Source organism: Telmatherina bonti (assembly GCF_933228915.1).
Source record: "Telmatherina bonti genome assembly, chromosome: 22".
NCBI lineage: Eukaryota > Metazoa > Chordata > Actinopteri > Atheriniformes > Telmatherinidae > Telmatherina > Telmatherina bonti.
In genome coordinates this window covers 13,524,421-13,547,744 of record NC_136631.1, presented here as the reverse complement: position 1 = coordinate 13,547,744, position 23,324 = coordinate 13,524,421, and the positions used below count along the sequence as shown (strand labels likewise).

Below are 23,324 nucleotides of genomic sequence, written 5' to 3'. Positions count from 1 at the left end.
ACATTCTGTTGCTTTGTCATTAGTGTGGGCTGCTTAATTAAACTGATATATTCATGTTTGTGGCTCGGTTTAAGGGGACCAGTAAAGAATCTAAAAGGGTGGGCCCACTGCCAACAGTAACAGTAACATAAGACTTGTGTTTTCTATAGAGAGAAACTCAAGTACGTACTAAATTGTGTGGCGTCCCGCTCTTACACTAGGTTTAAATTTCACATTTTGACAGTATATTAATACAGCAAGCTGTGAGGGACAAATTTAGGATTCCGTTTGGCCCTTCAGATGATTTATCTTTGAGTCTAGCCAGAAGCTTTACAGCTGATGAGAGACGTGGGCACTCTTCTCAGCTCTGTGCAAACATTCAAAGGGCAGCTTCTGTAATTTTTAAAATGAAAAATGTGTCTGAAGGAAGCTGGTAAAAGCAAAATCAATGGTATTATTACAAATTGCTTGAATTTATCCCTTTCAGGCGTGCATTAATAATATATATATATATATATATATATATATATATATATATATATATATATATATATATATATATATATATATATATGTATATATATATATATAAAAATGGAAAAAAAATTCCACTTTTTTTTAAATACAAAATCTTACTTCTACAAACATGTGCAATACTTTTTTGTTTATTTTGTGATATTTTAAATTTGTTTGATTTTTTATGTATTCTATAAAATGTTTATAAAATATCACATAATTATAACTATATTATGTAAACATTTTATAAAATATAGCTGTTTCTCCTTTTTTTCTATTTCATAATTACAATGTATGCACTTATGTTCAGTTATATCATATATTTATTTATTTATTCTTAAGTGAGTGGTAATGTATTGGATGACTCACCAACTAACATCCACTGAAGTAGTTCATTTATAAATACAGCATCCTCATTCATAAATATGCAAGAAAAAAACTTGTAAAAAGGTGTCCACTATAGTGGCCACTATGCATGAAAGGGTTAATACAGCCCAATTGGAGTGAATCAAAAAGTTGTAGGTATTACACCAGGTAATGGATCTTGTGAGGGGTCACACACAAGCTGCAACCTCCGGCAGTTAAAAGTGAAGCCTATGCGGAAGTGCATAAAACTGCAGTTTCCCCTTCATCCACTAGAGGCTGGCTCCAAAACAGAGCAAATCCCCACAGACTCCCATGTTAAAAAGGCCAACTTCACGGCAGAAATAAACATGTTTGCAGCCTGGCGCAAAAATCCATTTTTTCGGTTTATAGGTCAGGTTTACCTTCATGACAACTGTGGGGGGAGTGATTTTTTTTTTTTAACTCGCCCGTTTAAAAGTAATTTAATCTCGAAGTTCAGCAAATTTAGGGGCGTGTCCTTTTGATTGACAGGTACCAATCTCCGGCTTCAAGTAAGAAGAACGTAGAACAACCGCGGTTTTTAGCCGGTTAACAATGTGACTTAGCTTTAGCCCGCTTACCTCCGTTAGCTGGTTAGCTCCCATTATCTCGGGGTTAGCTCGGTTAGCTTTTAGCTACAGAAAGCTCGGAGTCGCTCGATGTCAATCATCCACCATGACGGTCACGGCTGCCCTCTCAGCTCCACCTCTTTGCCCATATTTGTATTTTCCAGGCGAGACAATGTGCATGATGCTGACAACATGGCGACGGTAAGAACCGCCCACCGAGCTTCAATTCAGCTCTCCAGAAACCTATGGGTGACGTCACAGAGGCTACATCCATCTCTTTATATACAGTCTATGGCAGGGGTGTCCAAAGTCGGTCCTCGAGGGCCGCTGTCCTGCAGGTTTCCCATGTATTCCTGTTCCAACACATCTAGCTTCCACTAAATGGATCAAACAGCCAATGACGTGCACAACTGATTAAGCTCTACTACTAATTAATTTGAATCAGGTGTGTCTAAGCAGGGATACATAGAAAACCTGCAGGATTCTGGCCGTCGAGGACCGGAGCTGAACACCTCTGGTCTATGGTCACACCTAACCTATTTGGCGGGGACTGCATCAGATGCAACACTGGGGGAACGAACCGATACCCTATCTGCCAGCAAGATCTCTGCCTGCCTTTTGCTCAAAGGCTTTAAACTCAGCAAAGGTGGCACTCAGGTACAAAAGCACAAAAAGATCCTCCATACAAACACACACACACTTGGCTTGCGTGCATTACTGTATTCATAAAGCAATACCCCATCCATCCCCTACACTCCCTCTGCATACCTATATCAAAGCCAAACCATTACAGACGTACGGGGGGGGGGATTCAGCACTGCATGAACTGAGGCATGAAAAGACAGGAACACACAGAAGAGGTTAGACAGAAAGGAAGGAGGTGAATAGGAGTTCATTGGAAAGTAAGATAAAAGAAAGCATTAAAGCAAGCGGAAGGGAGGAAAAGAAGGATGAGGGAAAAAGGGAAAAAAGCATAAACATATCTGGCCCAGGGAGTGGATGAATAAGAAAAGAGCCTGCTGAATGTTTTAACATTTGCTTTAGTCCAACCAGTCTACATTGAACGCTGCTTCTCTCCCCCTAGTACACCAAGATGACATCACACACATAAATTTAGCGCTTCAAGTTTACTGTGTACCTTCAGATAGACTAAGAGCTTTGTTGTACCCCACCAAGAAGGCAAAGTCAACACGAGCTTCCTGTAGGTAACTGGTTGGTTTTGTGTAGGAATGGATCAGCTTGAGCATATAGATAACAACTTTAAGACATATACTGAAAAAAAAAAATCACCTTGGTTTTTTTTGTTTGTTTTTTTTGTCACTGGTTTAATTCAAGTGGGAGCTTTGAAATGAGCTGTCTTCTCTTTTTAATGAAAGAAATTGCCTGGAAGGATGAGTAAAGATTTTCCAGACCATGAATTATGAATCATCCTCTTTCATTGAAAGAGCAGTTATCTGTTAAGCTGAAGCGGTGATGCAGATTGGATAAAAGGTGGAGCCTCCTAAAGCTGGTAAGCGACATGTCATTTATTTTTTTTACTCCTCATGACCTACAATAGAGACCACCACCTGTCCAACAGATTGCTTTTGGCTGGGAGGTGTTGCAGGATACAAAGTGCAAAAATTCTTACTAGCCTGTCTGCATACTATACATACATCGCTCAACATGCATGTTTATTCCAGCAACTTTCTCATGCTGCTGCTCCACCTTGTAGGATTCAGAACAAAATATACAATGGAAGGATTACAGAGCCTTAAAAAAAAATAGACAAAAAGTAAATGCATAGGTAGCAGTGCATTAAAAAGATCTAACAAAGAACCAGAGACAATGCTGAACCATTACACTTCACACTAAATCAAACTGGGATAAACTAAAAGCACCTTTTTAAGTGCACATCCTTTATGTGACCACTTTTGCTCACTGATGAAAGCATCTTGTCCAGCAATGGCTCTGTGAGAAACACTCCAGTGTCAACACTAACATCACTCTAAAAGGTAATTCCAGCAGCAAGTAAAAAAAAAAAAAGCAACATGAAATGCAACATGTCATACACCTAGAAAAAAACTCTGAAAACAGGCAAGAAGCTGCTGTTTGACTGGGGTGTTCCTGATGGTGGTGGTGGGGGGGATAGCAGATAAAATCAAACACGGCAATAGCTGAAACAGATCAGAGTCAAAGAACATGAGGAGCCATATGTAGTGAGACCAAAGTAAAACTTCAGCTTGCTTTGCAGGTATCCGCTTCTGATTTTCTGCCGCACATCCTTTCAAATTCAGATGTCAGGCCTCGCTTTTTTTTTCTCTGTTCTGAAACCTATTTTTGTCTTGGTATGCCACTTTTTCATCAGTGTCTGTTATATTGTCAGCTGCAGAAGTGTCTATAGTTGCACGTCTGCAACTGTTGTAATGCCGCTGCTTTAACTCTGGATCTAATAATTAAGGCTGTGACTGTAGAAATCATTGCAAAGTGAGTGGCTTCCACCAGAGCATGCACCCGTATGACGCAGGATGCATGCAGATGCTGTTCAGCAAGACACGTTCACTGACAACAAGAACGGTGAGATAAAGAAAGAGTGGCTCTCATTTTCGTTTTCGCCTGAAAATAGCCTAACTGACTAAAAACCTCATGGAAAACATGATCGTCACTCGTACATGTGCCTATTTTTTAATGAGTTGTTGCAAATTCCTGACAAGCAACATGATACGGTTGGTGATGATAGGGCTTTGTTTGGTTACTTGCTCTTGTCCACGATACAGGAAGCACCAAACTAATGCTGCATGGCCTGTTTCTGTTACATTCTACATGCTAGCACAGATCAATGAGCAACAAACATGTAAAGAACAAATCCAAAGCTCAGACAGAAGTAAAATGCTTTTATGTTCTCTATAATTTATTTATTATACCTACAAGGCTCAAGGGAGGTGAATCATTTCTTTGGGAAGAGCTGAACATGTGTGTAATTTCTGGAAAAATGGTTTTAATTGTTTATTTCCTGGTTTATTTTAGTCATAATAAAAATAAATAAATAAAATAAAAAAGCATTTCAGAAAATTTCAAAAGACCCAGAATCCATTACATTTGCTTTATCTAAAAAATAAATAAATAAATAAATAAAAAAGGCTAACCAGAATTCTGCTCCCAGGCTTTTTTTTCTTTGCCAGGTCTGACCACTGGTCCACTGCACTAGTCATCACCTGAATCATGAATAAATGAAACACTTTTCCGAGATTGTACAAAAAACCTTCAGAAAATGCATTTTGCAGGTATATAAAGGGTCGCTTCAGTCCATATATTGAACTACCATACATGCAGCTGTGTGTCTTTTAAGAAAGACTCCCTGGCCGCCACTGTCTAAAAATAAAAAGACTTTTTTTGTATTATTTAACAGGCTGGGTGTACAGCATTGAGTACTATTGTGGTAAAGCTTCGAGTCACCAGGGTGAACAGCAATAACTCCACGGAGCTTCCAAAGAATTGCAATAAATATGGCCCCCTATTTTTAGTAGCTCTGTGATTATGATGTCTGACTATGTGAGCGCTGGCAGCCAGCACTTTGTCACTCACACTGCACGTTGAGTGCTGTGCGTTTGCAATGAGTTCGGCAGCAGTGCTGAAGCAGGCATTCTATCCAACTTTTGTGTGTGTGTGTGTGTGTGTGAGTGTGTGTCATTCAGCAATGGAAATCAATTGGAGCTGAGACATAAATACTTACAACAGTACTAAATCCTAAACAACACAATCTGTTAATGTACACCTGACAGTGATGACAAGGTTTTTACACAGATTGGCACTTAACTTGTTCAAGATCAGCTCAACAGCAAAATTCCTGCACTGATCAAAACCATTCACAGGTGTGCAAATCCCTTGGATATGAATAAAATGACCCGTACAAATAGAGCATGTGTTTCTCAGCGTCTTCTGCACCGCAGGATGTTATGTAACAGGTTCACACGTATCAGCGTACTGTAGTCTTCTTCAGTCTTACAAAACCTTTTACACGTCCAATGCTTTTCTCTGTGAAGCTGTAGGAGGCTCCACTCTCATTCAGGATGGGGCGCTGACTGTCAGGCAGTCACTGAAGCTCATCCACCCACAGAGAATACAGTCGGCACTTACAGTATTACGTGACAGAGCATAAGATGAGATCAAACATCATATAACATTAATTTAAGAAGTTCTCCAAAGCTCACTTTTTTCTTGCCCAAATTGCTCCTCATATACGGGGCTCCAAACAAAGGAATAAATGCAAGTGGAATGAAACCCATGAGGTCTAATGGAATAAATTTCATGTGCATGCAAAAGCAATTTAATATTATACTATATTTCTTTTCTTAGAATCTGTTTAATAATAAACATATATGTGATTGTTGGACTACTTGCCCTGATAAATAAATAAAAATCCAACAAATCAAACTGCAGACAGACACACCATTTGCTATTACTGAAATATCTCCTTATCAATAACATCATTTAATGTTTGCAAGAAGATTATGGCAGCAGAGGAGATAAAGGGGAATTACCTTCTTCAGAGCTGACATTCTAGGTGGATCCTCCTTCCGCAAAGCCCGTTCACATGCTGATGTCCCAAGCCAAGTTTGATGGGTGCGCAAATCTCAACTCAGCCTGATGCTGATGCTGAGCCATGAGGTACCTGCTTTGTATTCTCATCTCGCTTCCACTCCGTCCTACAGCTGGCGTGGTGTGAGCACGCCCCAAGTTGCTGTTGTTACTGGATTCAAACACGTGGGGAGCTCTAGCTTGACGAATCACACTTGAAAGAAGAAAGTTGGGAATTAAAAATCAACATTAAAAAAAGACGCGGTTTGATAGATTTAGTGCGACGAAATCATAATCAACAACTATATTTCGAAAAATTAGAAGTCAAAGTTGAATTCGTCCTATATGGTATAAACTGCTAGAGGTTAAATATATGCACTTATTGTCTGAATCTCCTTCATCGCCACGTACCTTAATGAATGAAATAGTTCAGAAATATATCTGAGTTTACCATTGTTTTAAATTAACAAGCATAAATCGCATGCCGATTTAAAGAGTATATTTGACTTGTCCAGGGTATGCAGCATATTCAAAGAAATTGTTGTTTTCCTGTTCTAGTAACCAATTCAACTTTGAATTGTACATATTCTGAACGGGAATTGGTGCAGACCAGCCGTGCTGAAGTTTCCAAGTCTCGCTTTCTTACCACAGTGTGACTGGTAAGAAGTGGGAAGCTGCAGGAACGTTTCTAGCACTTGTTTGCTCTGATTAGCGTTGTTAAATGGCTTTCACTTTGTTTTGTCACTTTCGTAAGACGAAAAAATGTCTTCGTGTCAAGCAGATGTGATATGCGATGTGAAGGCGAGAAAGCTAAAAGCGTGCTAACTTTAAAGGCATATTTTGCTAGCAAACTTAGCTAGCTTAGGTCTAGCTTAATTGTCTGGCAAGCAAACCGAGCTAAACATTTGCGTTTTATTTACGTTGGCTAAGCTGGGCTTGTCGATATGGCACAAAGAAAAGAGGGTAAGCACAAGGTGTTATACAAAATTATCTTATTTAAGTTAAAGTACTTATGTGGCGAGCTAGCTTGCTAATATAGCAGACTAGCTCAATCTCGCGGTAATTGGGTGAATAGCTTAGCTGTAAACAAATGCACGTGGTCTTCTGTCAAACGACTACATGTTCATTATTATGAACTAAAGCAGCGAGTCTCAACCCAACAGTACCACTTATAAAAAACTTTTTTTTCAGCCAAGTACCCCTAACCACTTAAAAGTATTTTTGGTTAAGAAAAAACATGAAATACAGGACTTTGTCATTTGTGGTTGGTTTATTAAACTTTAACCGTGCAAAATCTCTGCTACGCTTCAACCATTGACTGACGGATATGACTTGGCTCGTAACGGATGGATCAGTTCAGAATTCATAAATTCATATAAATTTACACTTACATTTATTGAAATATATTTATATAATATATTTGTATTATTTTGTGTAAGGGTGTTTTAAATGAAAAATTAAAAGATGTGTTTTCAAATAAACTCCATGTACCCCCATTTGAGGAACAGTGAACTAAAGTGTACCAATTGCCGTCATCTGTTTGCTGTCATTGGTAGATTTAACGTTTCCCCTTTCATTTAGACTTATAGTCCACAAACTGATCTTAAATGTAGGGATTTTTCAAGACCTACCTTTGTTGTTTAAAAGTACTTTTTGTTTGGTTTTGGTTTTCTTTGGTCAACTATAGTGTTTCAGTCTAAAGTTATTCAGAAGCTTTACCCTGCAACTCCCATATCGGCAAAGCAACACAGCCCTCCAGACACTGCAGAGGAAACTCAAAGGAAAAGAAAAACGTGCACAGAGGTCTCTTTAGGTAAGATAACATATTCATTATTTACACCTGATTTAAAGCACATTCATACTCTGTATTTATATTTAATTACTTAATTTGCCATATTTGCTTTAGGAAATAGAGGGAAGACAAAGAGTGCAGCAAATCCACGCCAGCGGATGTACACAGTCCTGCCTCCTCCCTCAGACTACAATATACATTCAGAGATATCTGTCACACTTCCCCAGCTAGAAAGCATAAATAGCGCAGAGAATCCAGCTGGTAAGATAACCATAATCTTGATCTTTATAGACTTGTGCTACACATCATTTACCTAGAGGAGATTTACAGCATGAGTGTTCTTCAGGCTTTCTGTGTCTTGTGTTAAAGTCAACATTTTAGATCTCCGCAACTTCAGCTAAGCAAACACACACTTGCATGTTTTAAAAAAAAGTCATAGTGCTGAATGTGTTTTCATGTTTACTTGGTTATACGTGTTGCCAGGTTAAACCTTCCTAGTCTTGTAATTTGTGGAGCGTCTTTAAAGATAAATCACACTGACTTACATTGGTATGCTTTATATAAAGACTGTTTATTTTTTTTCAGATGAAATGCTCAATCTACAGTTAAAGACCTTGTTCATTTATGTCCTCATCGTCTTCATTAATGCAGCTCCACCTAACTGACTAATGCTTACCTCAGTAAAATGAAAGATATTTGCTGGCTTATGCATGGCATCGTTTGAGGTGTAGATACAGCAATGAGTGACAAGGTTAAATTTGATTAATTGCCATTGTCAGCATAATAGCTCCTAATTTACCATATTTTTGATTTAGTGGCTAGTAAGCCTTCAGGGGAATTGGAATTCAGAGTGCTGTTTGAGGTCATCCTGGGTTGTTTTGTTTTTTTTGTTTTTTTTTGCTTGAATTCACCTTCAGAAAACTATTAAAATTGTATTATAAAAGCAGTGCAGCAAACATAGTTCGTGTAGTAAAGTCATGACTAATGTGCGATGAGCTAAAGAAACAAATAATAGGTGTCTTGAATTACAGTATCTCCGTGTGGGTGGCAGCTTCATTAGAAAAGTAAGCCTGACCTCCTAACCCTGACTGAGGCAGTGTTATAACTTTATTATAGAATATGGACAATTTGATATTAGTTTTTTTCTTAAAATCTGTCATCTCTGTTTCTACGTTGACTGAGTTTACTCTACAATTTATAAAAAGATTCAGCACCTTTTCTGAATCAAAAGGTCTATTTTTCCATCAGACTGTGCCGCAGTGCATATTTGGATGTTTCAGCGATTGTCCTCTGGTTACCAGGGAAACACTGTTTCTAAGGTTTGTACTTGATAACCTCTCGAATGATCAGGCGAAGATATTTACTCATCAGTGTTATTCCTCTAGCTGTAACTTCGTTGTGAGAAATGTGGCTAATTAAGCAGAGCGTTCAGGCTTGGGAGGTTTTGTGTTTCACGTCTTAGAAACACAATGAAGTCAGGAACTTTGGTTCATTTTAATCTATCATGAAAGTGTTTACAGCATATTCCTTTTGGTTTATCCTTTTGTATCTTTCTTTTTTTTTTTATTACCATGTATTCATAATGCACATTGTACTTTTATTAGCCATTTTGTTTGAACACTTATCTGATATTTTGTAGTATATCCAAAAGATATGTTTCACCCAAGGTTTTGTTTTACTTATTGTCACATTATTCTTTTGTATTAGTCATCACATCACTCGGTATATGCTACCTGGCTTCCTTTTAGTATAGCAGTGTCTAAAGTTGGTTCTCCAGAGCCGCTGTCCTGCAGGATTTTATTGTAGTCCTGCTTCAACATACCTGACTCCAATGAAATGGATCTAACAGCCGATGAACTTCAGTACAATGACTCATTAATTTGAGTCAGGTCTGTTGGAGCAGGGATACATTGAAAACCTGCAGAATTGTGGCTCTCCAGGACCGGAACAGGACTCCCCCCGTTTTATAACATCCTTGCTGTTGTTGTCATGTCTGGAGTTGTTTTTATTTCTGGTCCTGTTGTTTTTGCAGTGTTCGCAAATTTGACATTTCGATTGAGATCATAGCTGTTTATTACAGCTGTTCACAACTAAAGTTCACATTCTTTTATTTTCAACTGACCAAAAGTGTACCCTTGGTGTGTGCAGAGGAAAATATCCAAGTGAGCAGCGAGGAACTAGAAGAAGAGAAAGCGGCGGAAGGGCGAACAAGGAGGAGAAAAAGGAAGAAGAAATCCACCCCTAAAAACTGTGAGAAAGATGGGACGGTTGTTGGCGAGTCCAGCACGAGTCCGAGACCGGCGTCCGCAGATGAGGGAGGAGAGCGCGTTAGCAAGAACAAGAGAAGAAAGTTGAAGAAAAAAAGGCACAAAGAGAAGCTGATGTCCATGGGTCTGATGCCCCGGGCTGCTGCGCTGGAGTTCACTTACCAGAAAGATGGAGAGGAGGAGGAGGAGGAAGAGGAGGATAACAAGGGAAGAGCTGCTGAGTTGTCAGACTTCCTGAGGACAACAACAAAAATCTATATGTCCGATTGTGAGTATCGACCATCTTAGCTTATCTTCTTCAACACCGATCATGTTTTTTGGACTTTACACTGTAGTTGGTGCAAATCCTGATTGTTGGATGAAAGAAAACAAAATGTTTTTACAAACACACAATTCAGTTCTGGCTCATTCTAGAAGAATCAATCACATCTGATGGCAGTTTATGATGGCCGTCTCAGAAAACATGTTTTTCAAGACATAAGAAGCTGCGTCAGCTCTTCATAAGCAGATGTAGCTAAAACGTTATGAGAAATGGAATAAAAGTGTAAAATCTCATTGCAATCCCAGTTGAACGTTCCAAGATGAGAACACTTGATTTTGATACACATCGTCTGCGAGGTTAAAAAAAAAAAAAAAAAGATTAATGTTGAGATTATTTGTGGGAGTTTAATAGTACTGATCCTATTTACAGTGAGCAATAAGTCTTTTAGGCTTCTTGGTTTTTAATCAAGGATTTGAAGTCATCCAGAGAAAGAAGTTCATCAAGCGGCAGAGAAGATCTGCTGCTTGTTTCACAGCATCACCCTGTAAACATTTAACAAGCTCTGTAAACAGAAAGTAAATGCAGATGCACCTACAGCAGGAAGATTCTGCCGAACAATGTTATTTTTAGTTTCGATGGTTTAGAAATTTCTTTTTTTTTTTTTTTTTTTTGTAACAAGGAAATGTTTGTTGTCCTTTTGATCTTATTGTTCTTAGCTGCACTGAAACTAATCATTTCTTCCTCCTTGGGTTGTTTTGTGATTGTCTTTGGTGAAGCATAAATGCTAAATATCCGTGTACGTTTCCATTTCCCGCCTCGTTTGTCATCATTATTAAATTGTTGCATTGCATCAGATTGAATAGTATATTAATGGCATTGTAGAGCCGATGTCCACGCTGCTGTCTGAAAGTCAGCAACCATACTGGCCAGTCACAAAGTCATTATTATTATTACTCACAGAGAGGAAACAGTTCTGTCTTCTTTTACCAACTCTGTGTGGGTGTGTAGAGGAGCTAGATAGTCTTTTTTTTTTTTTTTAGTTGCATACTAAACAAAGGCATTTCAAATGGGCAAATGCGCCTTTCAATACAGGACTGATGCACCTTTGTTGTCGTTTAAAGGACCGGCTTGGCATGGCGTCTATCCACCATTATGAAACCGCAGCTGGTTTCACACTAGCATCTTCTGGGAGGGTCAGACCGATGCTGAACTTCCTCTGCTTTCTATGTATGAATCATCAAGAAGGAACAGTGGCAACTTAACAAGAACTTGTACTTTTGTACTTGTAAATGCAAGCAGACTGCAAAAAGCAGTAATGTCTAATGACACATGTTGCCTGGCAGTGAGATAAGAAGTTTGTGTCATTAACATAATTGACTCCAAATATGGTGGTTGTACCATGATGATCAGCTACTGAATTAAAAAAAAAAAAGTATTGACAGACCATATTTTGCTTTATATGTTGTCCCACAGCCTCGCTGCCAGCTGTTAAAGCTCCACACCTGGCTGCCACAGTGGATGACCTTCTGGACAGCATGGAGAGTGGACGCAAGCCTGACTCTGTGCTGAAGCAGCTGTGCCGTCTCAAGGCTTTTGCTCAACACAATGAGGCAGACAGCCTAGAGAAGGCACTGGAGGGGCTCAACCACAACCCTTCCATGTCTACAGGTGGGTGAAAATGTCACAAGTTGAAGACACAGTTCATTTCTCTGATAGGAGACCTTTTATTGGGGAGTGTCTTTATCAGCTACTTGTGTCCCAGTCCACATTAGTGCTGCTGGAATCAGTACAAAAATATCGACACATCATATATCAGCTATTTATGTTCTAATAGGACGGAGTCATATCTTCAGATTTTAAATGATATAGTTGTACACTAGATACAGGATTAGAGATTGTTGTTTATCTCAGCGTAGAGTTCATGTTGTGTGAGAATTTCACCAAGAAGGACCCATTTCTCCTTTTCTTGACTGTTACACAACTTCACGGCCCCACCTCTGTCCCAGAGTAGGAGCCCAACACACCTCCTGTAGCAGCAGCATAGAAGTGGAGACAGACGGGAGGCGAGTTGTCATCGTGATTACACAATGCAGAAACTGAATCATGGAATTTGACAACAAAAATGGAGCCGGTTGTAAAACGTGGAATATCATGGCGTTTGCTTACATGAAGGTGTGATCTGCTTTCCTCATCAATCAGTTTTTCATGGTATGTGAGCCAAATGAACAAGACAAGCTGGATGAGAGCTTTGCAGGCTCGTCTAGGCGAAGTCACCCGCTCTGGACTGGTAGAGCGAACGTCTCCCTCAGAATGTCAGCGACCGTAGAGATTGATAGAAACAACAAAGTTGTCCAATTAGTGAAGACATTGCACCCTAAGTGTCGCCAGGAAAATTAAAAACGCTCCTGTACGCCCCTCCTAAGCTGTTGTTAAAAAACCACTTTGCATTTTTGAAAAAATAAAAATACAACTCCATTCTCCGCCGAATATCCGGGGTCGGGTCGCGGGGGCAGCAGCATAAGCAGGGAAGCCCAGACTTCCCTCTCCCCAGCCTAATATGCAAACTCTGCAGGGTGGATCCCAAGGCGTTCCCAGACCAGCCGAGAGATATAATTCCTCCAGCGTGGATGGGATGGGATGGGATGGATGGAAAAATACAACTGAAAAATATTAAATAGAAAATCCAGATAGGCTGATTGATCGATGCTCCGATCTGAATTGTTACGACTGTTACTGGAGTATTTGAAACTACAGGCCTCGGTTTGATACACATATGCAATAATAGTGGCAATTATTTAGTTATTTATTTTATTATTTCGCAGCCAGTTTACATTTCAGTCACATGTGTGAACTATTAACTTGTTCTCCTTCATGTTGTCTGTCTGAAAAAGACACAATAACTTTTGTACCGACACTCAGTTTGGAATCGCCGATACCATCCCAAATTTGGCTTTCTATCTTCTGCATGTTGGAACCGGCCCCAAACACATCCTTCATCTGTCCCTGCAGGTTAATACATGCCTCTTCTTGCCCCCACTTGTCTACTGTTGTGTTTGATCTTTCTAGCTCTGCTGCCTTTCCCTGCCTTCAGCAGCCTGAACCTGCACTTACCTGCCCATGAGTATTCCACGCAGCTCATATTCAAGTTACCCCCACCATGATTTAACAAACATGTTTTATCTTGCCTCAACTCTGTCAACAGCAAAAAAAAAAAAACATCTCTTGCATCCCCAGACACCGTCTCACCCACTGAGTGTGTGTTTGTGCATTTGTTGGCAAGCCAGCCATGTAACAGGATCAGCAGGGACTTTGCTGTTGCTACACGCACACAAACACATTTGTGTAAGAATGAGCTTAAGAGAAGGCCAGCCAGAAAGATACAGGCCACTGTCTTAGCCTCTGTTTGGAACTAGTTTTCTGTCGTACTTGAAAACCTGTGTTTATCCTCTCCGCGCACCTGCTGTCCACATCTGCTGCGAAGCTTTTCTAAACCCCCTAATACCCATTCCCACTTTTAAACTGCTGCTGTCTTTGACGTAAACATGACAGCAAATCAAATCAGAGAAGAGGAGGATTTATCAGTCACACCTAAACAGCACAGAGTCTTATGGGTCAATCTTTTAATTTTGTTGGGCTTTAGATAGCTTACTTTCTTTTTTTCTGTATTAGTGGTTCAGGCATTTGTAAAACTGATAAAGGCTGCAAAACATGACGATGCTGCGTCCATTCTGCAGTTTGCACAGTCGTCACATCACAGTAGCCTGGTAAGCCAGACTCTCTCGCTGTACCAGCGTAGAGTCTGGAGACTCACCTGCATCAACGGATTTCTAGGGCGGGACAAACAAGCGCGGAGTAAACCCATCTGAAAAATGGCGGACGTGACGTCAGTAAAGCGGCAGCCTACAAGGTCCGGAAGTGTTTAGTAGAGCGAACGCAACAGAAGAAAATAAACATGGCGAGCAGCACAGAACACATAAATGACCGGCGTCGGTTTTACTGTAAAAACCTGAGGCTACATGGCGTTATCTGCAACTCTGCGTTGCTTTTTGAACCTAAACGGCAATCATTTAAAACAGCATTTATGGCAAAAAGGAACAAACTTGAATGTTTTGAAGAATACGTAGTGACGCAAGGCAAGAGGCAAGACTCTCTTCAGATCAACCAGTCAAGAGTGGCCGGTTTGTTTAAGACTGATGCGAATCTCCGTAAATGGTGAGGGACTCCAGACCGCGTTTCTCTGCATTGAATATATAGAGCTCTCCAGTGTGGCGTGCCAGGCTAACTACAGATCGTGGAGCGCTAAAGCAATTTCTGCACATCTCTGGGATTTTGGATACCTGGAAATAAATGGATATTTTTAAAAAGAGTCATTTTTGGGGACATGTCGAGGCTGAGATTGCAGGATGCAAAGATGTCAGGACAGCTTGATTTAACCATTTATTGTGGAATGAAATGGGGCAATTCATTCATCTTTAAAATCACACATTATTACCACTGTCCTTTAAGGGTTTTTTTTCAAACCATATTGGTAGATCAGCGCAAGTCGTGCTTGAAACGGAAACAAAGTTTCACCCATAGACAGTTGCACCCAAGCGGCAACTTCTGCTGGTTAAAAGTGAAGCTTGTGCAGAAGTGCCAATAATTGCAGTTGAGACACCCCCCCCCCCTCCCTCAAATCCGCTCGGGACTCCAAAACAGAGCTATTTCCCACAGTGCCATGTTTAAAAAAAAAGTCAACGTCACAGCAGAAATAAACATGTTTGCAGCCTGGTACAGAAAACCACTTTAGGTTCCAGTTAGCTTCAGGTTAGCTTCAGGTTAGCTCAGTTAGCTCTAAGCTACAGGCTGATTGGAGTTTGATAGATGTCAATCATTCACAACGCACAACATCACAGAGACACCATCCATCTTTTTATACAGAGTCTAGGGTTACACCACACCCACTTGTGTTGCTTTGTTTTCGTTCCCTGGAAGCTGAGGATGAGGTGTTGCAGAGTGGGAAAGTATGACAAAGCATAAGTTCCTTCCTCCAAACAAACAAATTAGGTCATCCTTGTTAGATTTTTTTCTTTTTTTTTGTGCTGCTGGGAAAACAATGGCAGAGGTTTCGTTTCGAACGTCAGTCAGGTACATCAGAGCAGAGATGCATGGAAACGCTGCTGCATTGCAGCTTGTTGCAACGGATTGAGTAACTCTGCTGTAAAACAAAAAAGAAATACACTGATTTTGTTTCACCACCCGCTTAATAGCCCCCAGATAAATACAAAGGAACGGGCTTAAATTATGTTGATATTTCCTGTATGTTCAACATGACGCTGAAATAAAATGTTATTGTGCTATTTGCTTTTTTTTGTAAGTGTGCATGACTCAGGTTGTGTTTGCAGCTTCCCGTGAGCAGCATTCACTTAAAATTACATTCTATGTTGGCTAAAAACTAAAAAACTCAAACTTTTTTGAGGATTGTGGCACCATTCAAACTGGATTTGGTGAGATGTTTTTGGCCTGTTTAATGTCAGATACAGTCGTGTTATGTCTTCATGTTTTTTATCATTAAAATGGCAGCTATTCTGCTAAACAGCATATTTCATATTTTAATTACCATCAGCTTTATTCATGCAGCATTTTGCTTAGTAATGCAGCATACATACACTGCCATGCAGGAGCTAATCTAGAAGTATGCGTGCTTTTAAAGCCCTTCAGGTGAATGCTCCAAAGCTCTCCTCATTCTGTCTGACTCTTGCAGTGGCAGTCAGTCACTGCAAGGGCAGGTTTAATGCAGATTTCCTTCAGGCATGTTTTTATTCTTTCCCAAGGTCCTCTAAGGAATGACGCAGGCTTGACCACATGCCTTTATACTGTGTTGTCCACATTTGATGTTTTTCACCGGTTAAATTGAGCACTAACTTTTTAATCATAGGAAAAAAAATAAAGCAAGATTCTTCCTCTGCTGGAGGAAGACGTCGGAAGAAGACTTGGAGGTTTTTCTATGTGCTGAAAATACATCCCGGAGTAATTTGGTGAAAAGTCTGAGTGTTCCTGTGGTGTTTGTCAGCAGTAACTGAAGTGTTTCACTTTGTCTCTTTGTGTTTTTAGAGGAAACCACCGCTGTCGTTTCACTGTTCAAATACTGGATCACAGACATCCTTCCCATTCAGAGAGACAAGAAGACACAGCTTCCTACAGCTCAGCCCTGAGGCTGTCAGTCACACAAATTGGAAGATTTTTTTTTATATATATACATGTTGTGAAAATTGAAAGCTTTTTATATTAGTGAATTATGTATTTCTATTATAAAAAATGTTACTTTTTTCCTGTCTGCACTTTTTCTTTTTTTTTTTTTAGCTTAAATTGTCCCATTAATGTGACCAAACAAAGTCCCGAGTTTCCTTAATTAACCTGATGCAAGCTAATGGTAGGGAAATTTCTAGCATGTTTTTAATGTAGTTTAAATAAATGAAATGAAATGACACTGAAATGGTTTGTAGCAACACATTCCTTTTAATGCTATAGACCTAAAGCAGCCAGAGAAGCTCATTTCTGCTCCTGTATTTTTTTTTCCAGATGATGGGAATAAATTATGAGCAGCAGCTTCATAATCACACTTCCCTGTTATCTAACTATGCAGCAACCAACAGGGATTGTTGTGGATGGATATTTTAAACTGGTACCACCTGGGGAGGTTGTAGCTTAGCCCTCAGCTTGAACAACATACCTGTCTGCAGCTCAGGGAAGCTATTTAAATGCATTTCCCCATAGCTCAACGCCAAGCAACAGGATCAGGGAAAAAAGCAAAGAATTATCTCAGCTGGATGTTGGTGACATTTTGATGACCTAAGTGAAAGCTGCTTGTTATTTACTAACTTTAGAGGAACTTTTTGTTCTAGATGTGAGATACACCAACAGATAGCAGCAGGTTGCATTTCACACTGCAAGACAGACCTGAGTGTGTGAGTTTGGTATGGAAAGGTTAGCACATGGGCTGCCATCTGCAGCCTCCATTCCTGGATGGACGCTGCAGGTGCGTCATCTGATGGAAGTTCAGGGGCTCACGATGCAGATATTAGCCAGAGGAGAAAGTAAGGGCAGACTGTGTGACGTGATTATAAGATCATAGAAAGGTAATCATTCGTTTATTGCACTTCTGTATCCAGGTTAAAGCGGAACTGTTGTACAATCTGTAAAACTCTTCTGTTGTTTCCTTTTTAAATTGTTCATTTTGTGTTTGTGCATACTGACTCTGTGATGATGCACAAAGCAGCGGTGGGTGTGGGTTGGATTTAGGATTGCAGCAATAAGTCAAGTCATCAGCCAGTCGGGCACTTCGATTAGCTGGAGGCTTCACTGCTGCTCAGAAAGCTGAACTACTCCAACTTTCTGCTAGTTATGCTAACAGGTGACCCAGATTCAGTTCAGTCGTACAACATGTCACCACACTCAAAGGGAAAGCAAAGCCAAACCGCCTGATAATGATATTAGGGAATTCTCCCCTGAGAGCTCATTTTACATATTTTCTGACAAAACTTGGAATGATTTCCATTTATGTGACAGAACCACTGAAATGTGTGTAGGCTTTTTACAAGCAGTTTATTTTAGCCAACATGATGACAAATGTATTTAGTTTACCATATTAATGATCACATAGTCATTTCTAAAGGACCTTATGTTTTTTTCTTTGTTTTATAAGTTTATTAAAAATGGATATTTTCATTTTTTTCTGTAGGCACTAGGGATCTTAAACATTTTGGGGGAAATTCACTCAGGAGAGTTTGATGATCCAGTTTTTAGATCCTTGTAAATGGGGGAAAAAAAGAACAAATCTGAGTTTTTATTCCCCCTTCATCTACAGTTGTTCATATATGTATTCATCCACTTTCATTAAAAAAAAGGCTGAATTTACAACAGTCACTCAAATAACTGGAGACTTAAAAAAGGAACAATAACTAAAAATTTGCAAAAATATAATTTAGTAATATAAGACACAGGTTTTTTTTTCATTTTATTGAGTTGAAGAAAAAAAAAAAACCCAAACAAACAAATTGGTCCTGGACAAATTAGAGCACTTTTCTGTTGAACAGTGGGACAAAATACCTGTCAACAGGTGCAGAGGTCTGACTGGGAGGAACAGAAAACACCTAACTGGAGCGGAAACATTAACGGATTGTTCAACAAAATATTAGTTTATGAGTGATGTAATAAATTACCTTTTTTGTTTGCTTTTTAAAAAAAAAAAAAAAAAATCTTTTAAACCAGAATTAGAAAATAATGTAATGATTTTCATAAAATTTTTTACTTATTACTTTAGTTAATTTCAGCTTATTTTACAGATAGCTGTTTTTTTTCCTTCTTTAATGAAAGGTATGAATAAATATGAGCACAACTGTAAATAGGTTGAAATTGAAAATCTGATTCACTTTCCGTTAAACTGGTTCTGACTCAATAACTTTATATGTCATACAGATGAATCCTTGTCCTGAATTAAAATGGAAGAAGAGGTAGATGCAAGTCACCAGCTGAGTTGCTATGGAAACCCATTAAGCACAGATATAGCATGACTTCAAACATTTTGCTGAGGTTTTGTGATTCTGAAAGCAGATTGTTTTCACTCAGTGTTGCCACAGAAAGATCTCGACTGCCTTTGTTCAACTGGCAAAAAGGTTTTCATTAGTTTATCTGTATTTATGTCCATATTTGTGTCTTTGGGGGAATTAAGACAATAAAAGTGTTTTTGCAGTGTAACATTTTTCCTGCAGTGTCTTTTATGATCTGATTGCTTCTCATACACTGCTGTCAGTACGATATACATCCAGTTAAGTGGGATCATGGTGCTGCAGCATTATTTCCAGAGTTTGTGCCTCATTCATGGATACATGATTCACTACTAACATTACTAACCGCTATGAATAGAGAGTCATCGCTGCGTGAGAGAGAATCCCTTTTTCCTACTGAGAGACATTCAGCACAGCAACCTCATTATGAAACCTCGGTCAGAGCTGAGGACCCTGAGGCCTGTAGGGATATTAAAGCTTAAAGAAACTTGCTGACATAGCGGGAGAAGCCATCCTAGACTTCAATAGAAAAACCTCACAGCAGATTCTAATGGCTTGTGGTGCTTCTGTGTGAGTTTAAATTACTTTTATCAAAGCTGCTGACTTCTGAAAACTTTTACACTTCATGCCACTGTAATGTACCTGAAACCAAATTCAAGACGTCTTATTTACTTTAAATTACACAAAGTATAAAATGTGGAATATTTTGGTGTAATATTGACATGTCAATCCAACGCAATCCCCCTAAAAGTTGGTATTCTTTCACATCATAGCAATCCTTCCTTCTCCTTATCCTGACATGTTTGTCCCCATGTGTGCCAGTTCCTGTAATCCCCTTAGTCTCACCTCCCGCAGCCTTCCTATTATGTAAACACTGGAAGGAGACAGTATAAGGGCTGATCAGACTGTCCTGAATCAGACAGCAGAGCGCAGGTTGGAGAGTCGACAGACGCAGTCAGACAGGGTTCCCCAGCCCGGGAGTCCAGGGAGAGGAGCTTGAGAAGAAGAGCCAAGTTCTATCTGGCTTTTAACTCGTCTCATTTACCACATATAACATCGTGGAGGGCTCCAAAATGTTTTTCAGACTCCCAAGACTGACTCCTGGCTACATCAGGCTGCTGCAGGTGAGTTCTGTCCATGTGAGAATGAAAACAGAGGAAATGTGGGAGTCTCTAAAAGCAAAGCAAAAAGGAAAATCTGCCTGGAGTTTTGGGTTTGATCTGAAACCTGTTAAGTGTTTTCAACATGCTGTTTCTGCTGAAACTTCACAGCTAGAATAAAGCCTCAGATGTGGTAACTATGACAACTTTAAATATTGAATTGTTTGCAGGGTGCTCGTTTTACAGCGTATGCACGGTTTTATCAATAGCAGCAGCTCACACAGCACTCCAGAAGTCCTTCAGTGAGTTTCATGCAACCATAAGGCAGCCGTTTTTTTCAGTCCATTGTCTCAACAAATTCAGTTGTGACAGGATGATGAAGCACATTGCTTTCCTATTATACACTCACAAAGCACAATTAGGAGATATTTCCAGGCTGCTGTCCCAGTGATTGGAGAATGGCTTGCGTTTTAGCTCAGTAATCGTGTTTATCCCAAACAATGGAGAAACCCAAGCTGTGACAGCCCATTGCGTTCTAAGTAGAAATGGGAAGTGGATGAGTGAGCTACAGGAATGGCTTCTTAACTGCCTGTGACACTGCTCCATTAGAAACTATGAAGTTTCCATTTTTTGCTTCTCTATGTGCTTCATAATTATCAAGAGCCTCTTAGAGGAAATTGTCCATGTCATAAGAAAGATGAGCTTTTTTTGTTTGTAAGAAGATGCAGGCCACAATTAAGGAAATGAGGAAAAATGGGGTTTTAATCCCTCCAGATTTCAGTGGGAAGGTTGAATGGAGCTTAAGCGGAGGTGGGATGTTGTTTGACGCAGATAGTCTTAACTTTTTCTCTCCTTTCAGACCCAGGCTTACCATAATATGCCTGTGATGCCTCCATCTGAGAACACCATGCCTGGTATGGCGATGCTGATGGGGGCTGTGGGCATCGGGATGTGTGGCTACAGCTCCCGACAGTTGGCCCTCCATCATCGACCTTCCACCCGTGTGCTGCACCGGGTTGGCACCCACACCGATGCCAGCAGCATGAGCACACCGGCGCTCCGGTCCCCTGTCCTGGATGTAACTCGCTGGGCTTCCCCCTACCAGGAGATCCCACCTCCCTCCTTTGTGGGCCAGAAAGTTCCCTTAAAATAATCCCTGTGTTTGTATCAGAAATAGATTTGCAAGCATAATAGGTTAAGTCTCAGTAGCTGCACTTGTACGTGTTGAAGATTGTAGCAATGCTGGCCCATTGCAACAAAAAAAAAAAAATGCGGCCCATGTGCTCTCTGAAGACAAGCCAGTGTGGTGTGTGTGTGACTTAACCTATATGCAGGCAGGAACTGGGAACTGTAGCAAAGTGGAACTGTGTGGCTAGTAAGAATATTCACATTCTAGCTTGGTTGTAAAACTCACTCATTGTAAAAGTTCTCAAAGCATTTACAGGATATTTAACAATAAGTGGCTGGATGAGTGTGTAACTGCTGCTGGAACTTCCCAAAGACTGTTGCTGATTAGTGCTTCAGTGAGCGCGCATGTTTAATTTGGAGACATTGTGCGTCTTCCCAAACCCTGGTGTGATAAAGGGACAGACTCTTGGCAGTGCCCTTCTGTACGCAGATGGTTGGCAGCATCTCTCTGTGATCCCCCACCCCTCTCCTTTCCCAGGGAGAAAGCCATGTGGAAGTGCTTGAGCAGCCTATCCTGCCCATGACTTCAATTGATTTCCTCCAAGGAGAAGCAGGTGGTGTCCATCAACAAGCCCCCCTCTGCTTCAGTCCGAACTGCTTGTCAAGTCTTACAAATACATTTATCAGGAGAAAGTTATTCCCATAGTCATGTACACAACAGCAAAACTGGTCCTTGCTGGATTATGAGTCCTAATTTGCGTGTCTGAGACACTGCAGGTGGCAGTCGGGCGAGGCAGAACGGTGATTCCACCAGGATAAATCTGTGTCCTCAGTAGGGATTAACCCTGCTGGAAGATCAATCCTAGCTCACATACTCATTAACACCTAATCTGGCATTAGAGAGAGGAGGCCCGTGAGAAGCAGACAGTACCTGTGCAGCCAAACATTGTGCCGTTCCCCCTGCGGTGCCCACCTTTCGTCTCACAGTCACCCGTGGGTTTAGAGGTTTAAAGGTTGGTGTTTTCACTTGTGTCTGCACCAGGAAGGAACTAGTGACAAGGGACTTGAGATGTGGCGAGACACTGAGTGTGGTTGAGAACGCGTGCTGTGCCTTACCGCTTGCACAGGATTATACCGTCTTTATTTGCTCTCGGTGGTAGAGATGTGGAGAAGCAGCACATCTTCTGGTGACACTGGTCGCTAGAACCGGAGAAAGGGGAGTTGATTGCTTTTCTGAGGTGGGTTGGAAAAGGTTGCCCATGGAGATGTTGAGTGTTTTATCAGTGCAAGGTCAGCCAGACCTTCTAATCTTTGTTGTCGCTGAAGAGCACAGTCTAGTCTGTCTGCCAAATTGGACACGCATCAAGTTGTAGCAGGTTGGGAATATCAGAGACAGAGGCCTTCTGTAATGCTAGCACAGCAGGTCGCTGGCAAAAGGGTTGTAATCCACTAAGCAGAGAGGGGCTAATGTCTCCAGTTGGCGTCAGATGCTGAACAATTGGTCACCTTGTCTTAGACACACACTCATACATCTAAATCCCCTTCATAATGGGGTTGAGATAGAGACATTATAGTAAAAAAAAAAAAAAAGTGGATTTGTCGTGCAAACATGTCTGACTCAACATGCAATTCATTTGTTTCATTATCTAAGTCTGACATATTTGTCATCCTCGCTCCAAACTGCATTCAGCGGTCGGGTCCAGGCTTTGCACCTGCAGGAGTTCTGAAATCGATGTGGTTTTAGGCTGGAGGCTGTGTAATGCACCTGACTGGTTTTGATGGATTCTCTCTATACTGCAGTGGTGCACAGTGAGCAGCGAGTGCTGTGGAAACCTATTGATCTCAATCAGAGAGTGACGGAGGAGAGCTTGTCTCCTCTCTGCAGTAAGCCTTCACTCAGTATTGTGCAGGTTGTGTGTTGGGGGGGGCACTGTCACGAGCGTGCACTGGAGAAAACGAATATCCAGAAACATTTGCTGCTGGGATAAAAATGCAAGGGATGTTTGAAGGCACAGCATTTAACTGGTAGCTTACTGTATGTGTCATGCACCAGTGGTCATCTGGAACAGTCTGGGTGGCTCTGCAAACGTCCGTGTTCAGTGTGCACATAAAGACGGAGATTTGTTCTGTGTGTAGAATTTTGTTTTTGTGAGAAATTGTGTGTGAAATAAAGGTATTTTGAAACCATTCTTCTGTATTGTTGTACTTTAGTCACAGTTGTGGG

The 23,324-nt window shown here is 40.5% G+C and overlaps 1 protein-coding gene across 1 annotated transcript; it reads left to right on the top strand.

Moving 5' to 3' along the window:
- Positions 1-6,949: 6,949 nt before the first annotated feature.
- erich1 (glutamate rich 1) lies at positions 6,950-16,520 on the top strand (the record flags this gene model as incomplete). Its single annotated transcript, XM_079261553.1, has 6 exons — positions 6,950-6,968; positions 7,693-7,818; positions 7,912-8,058; positions 9,946-10,332; positions 11,800-11,994; positions 16,420-16,520. 6 exons carry the CDS (start codon positions 6,950-6,952, stop codon positions 16,518-16,520), a joined length of 975 nt encoding a protein of 324 aa, XP_079117679.1.
- Positions 16,521-23,324: the final 6,804 nt, after the last annotated feature.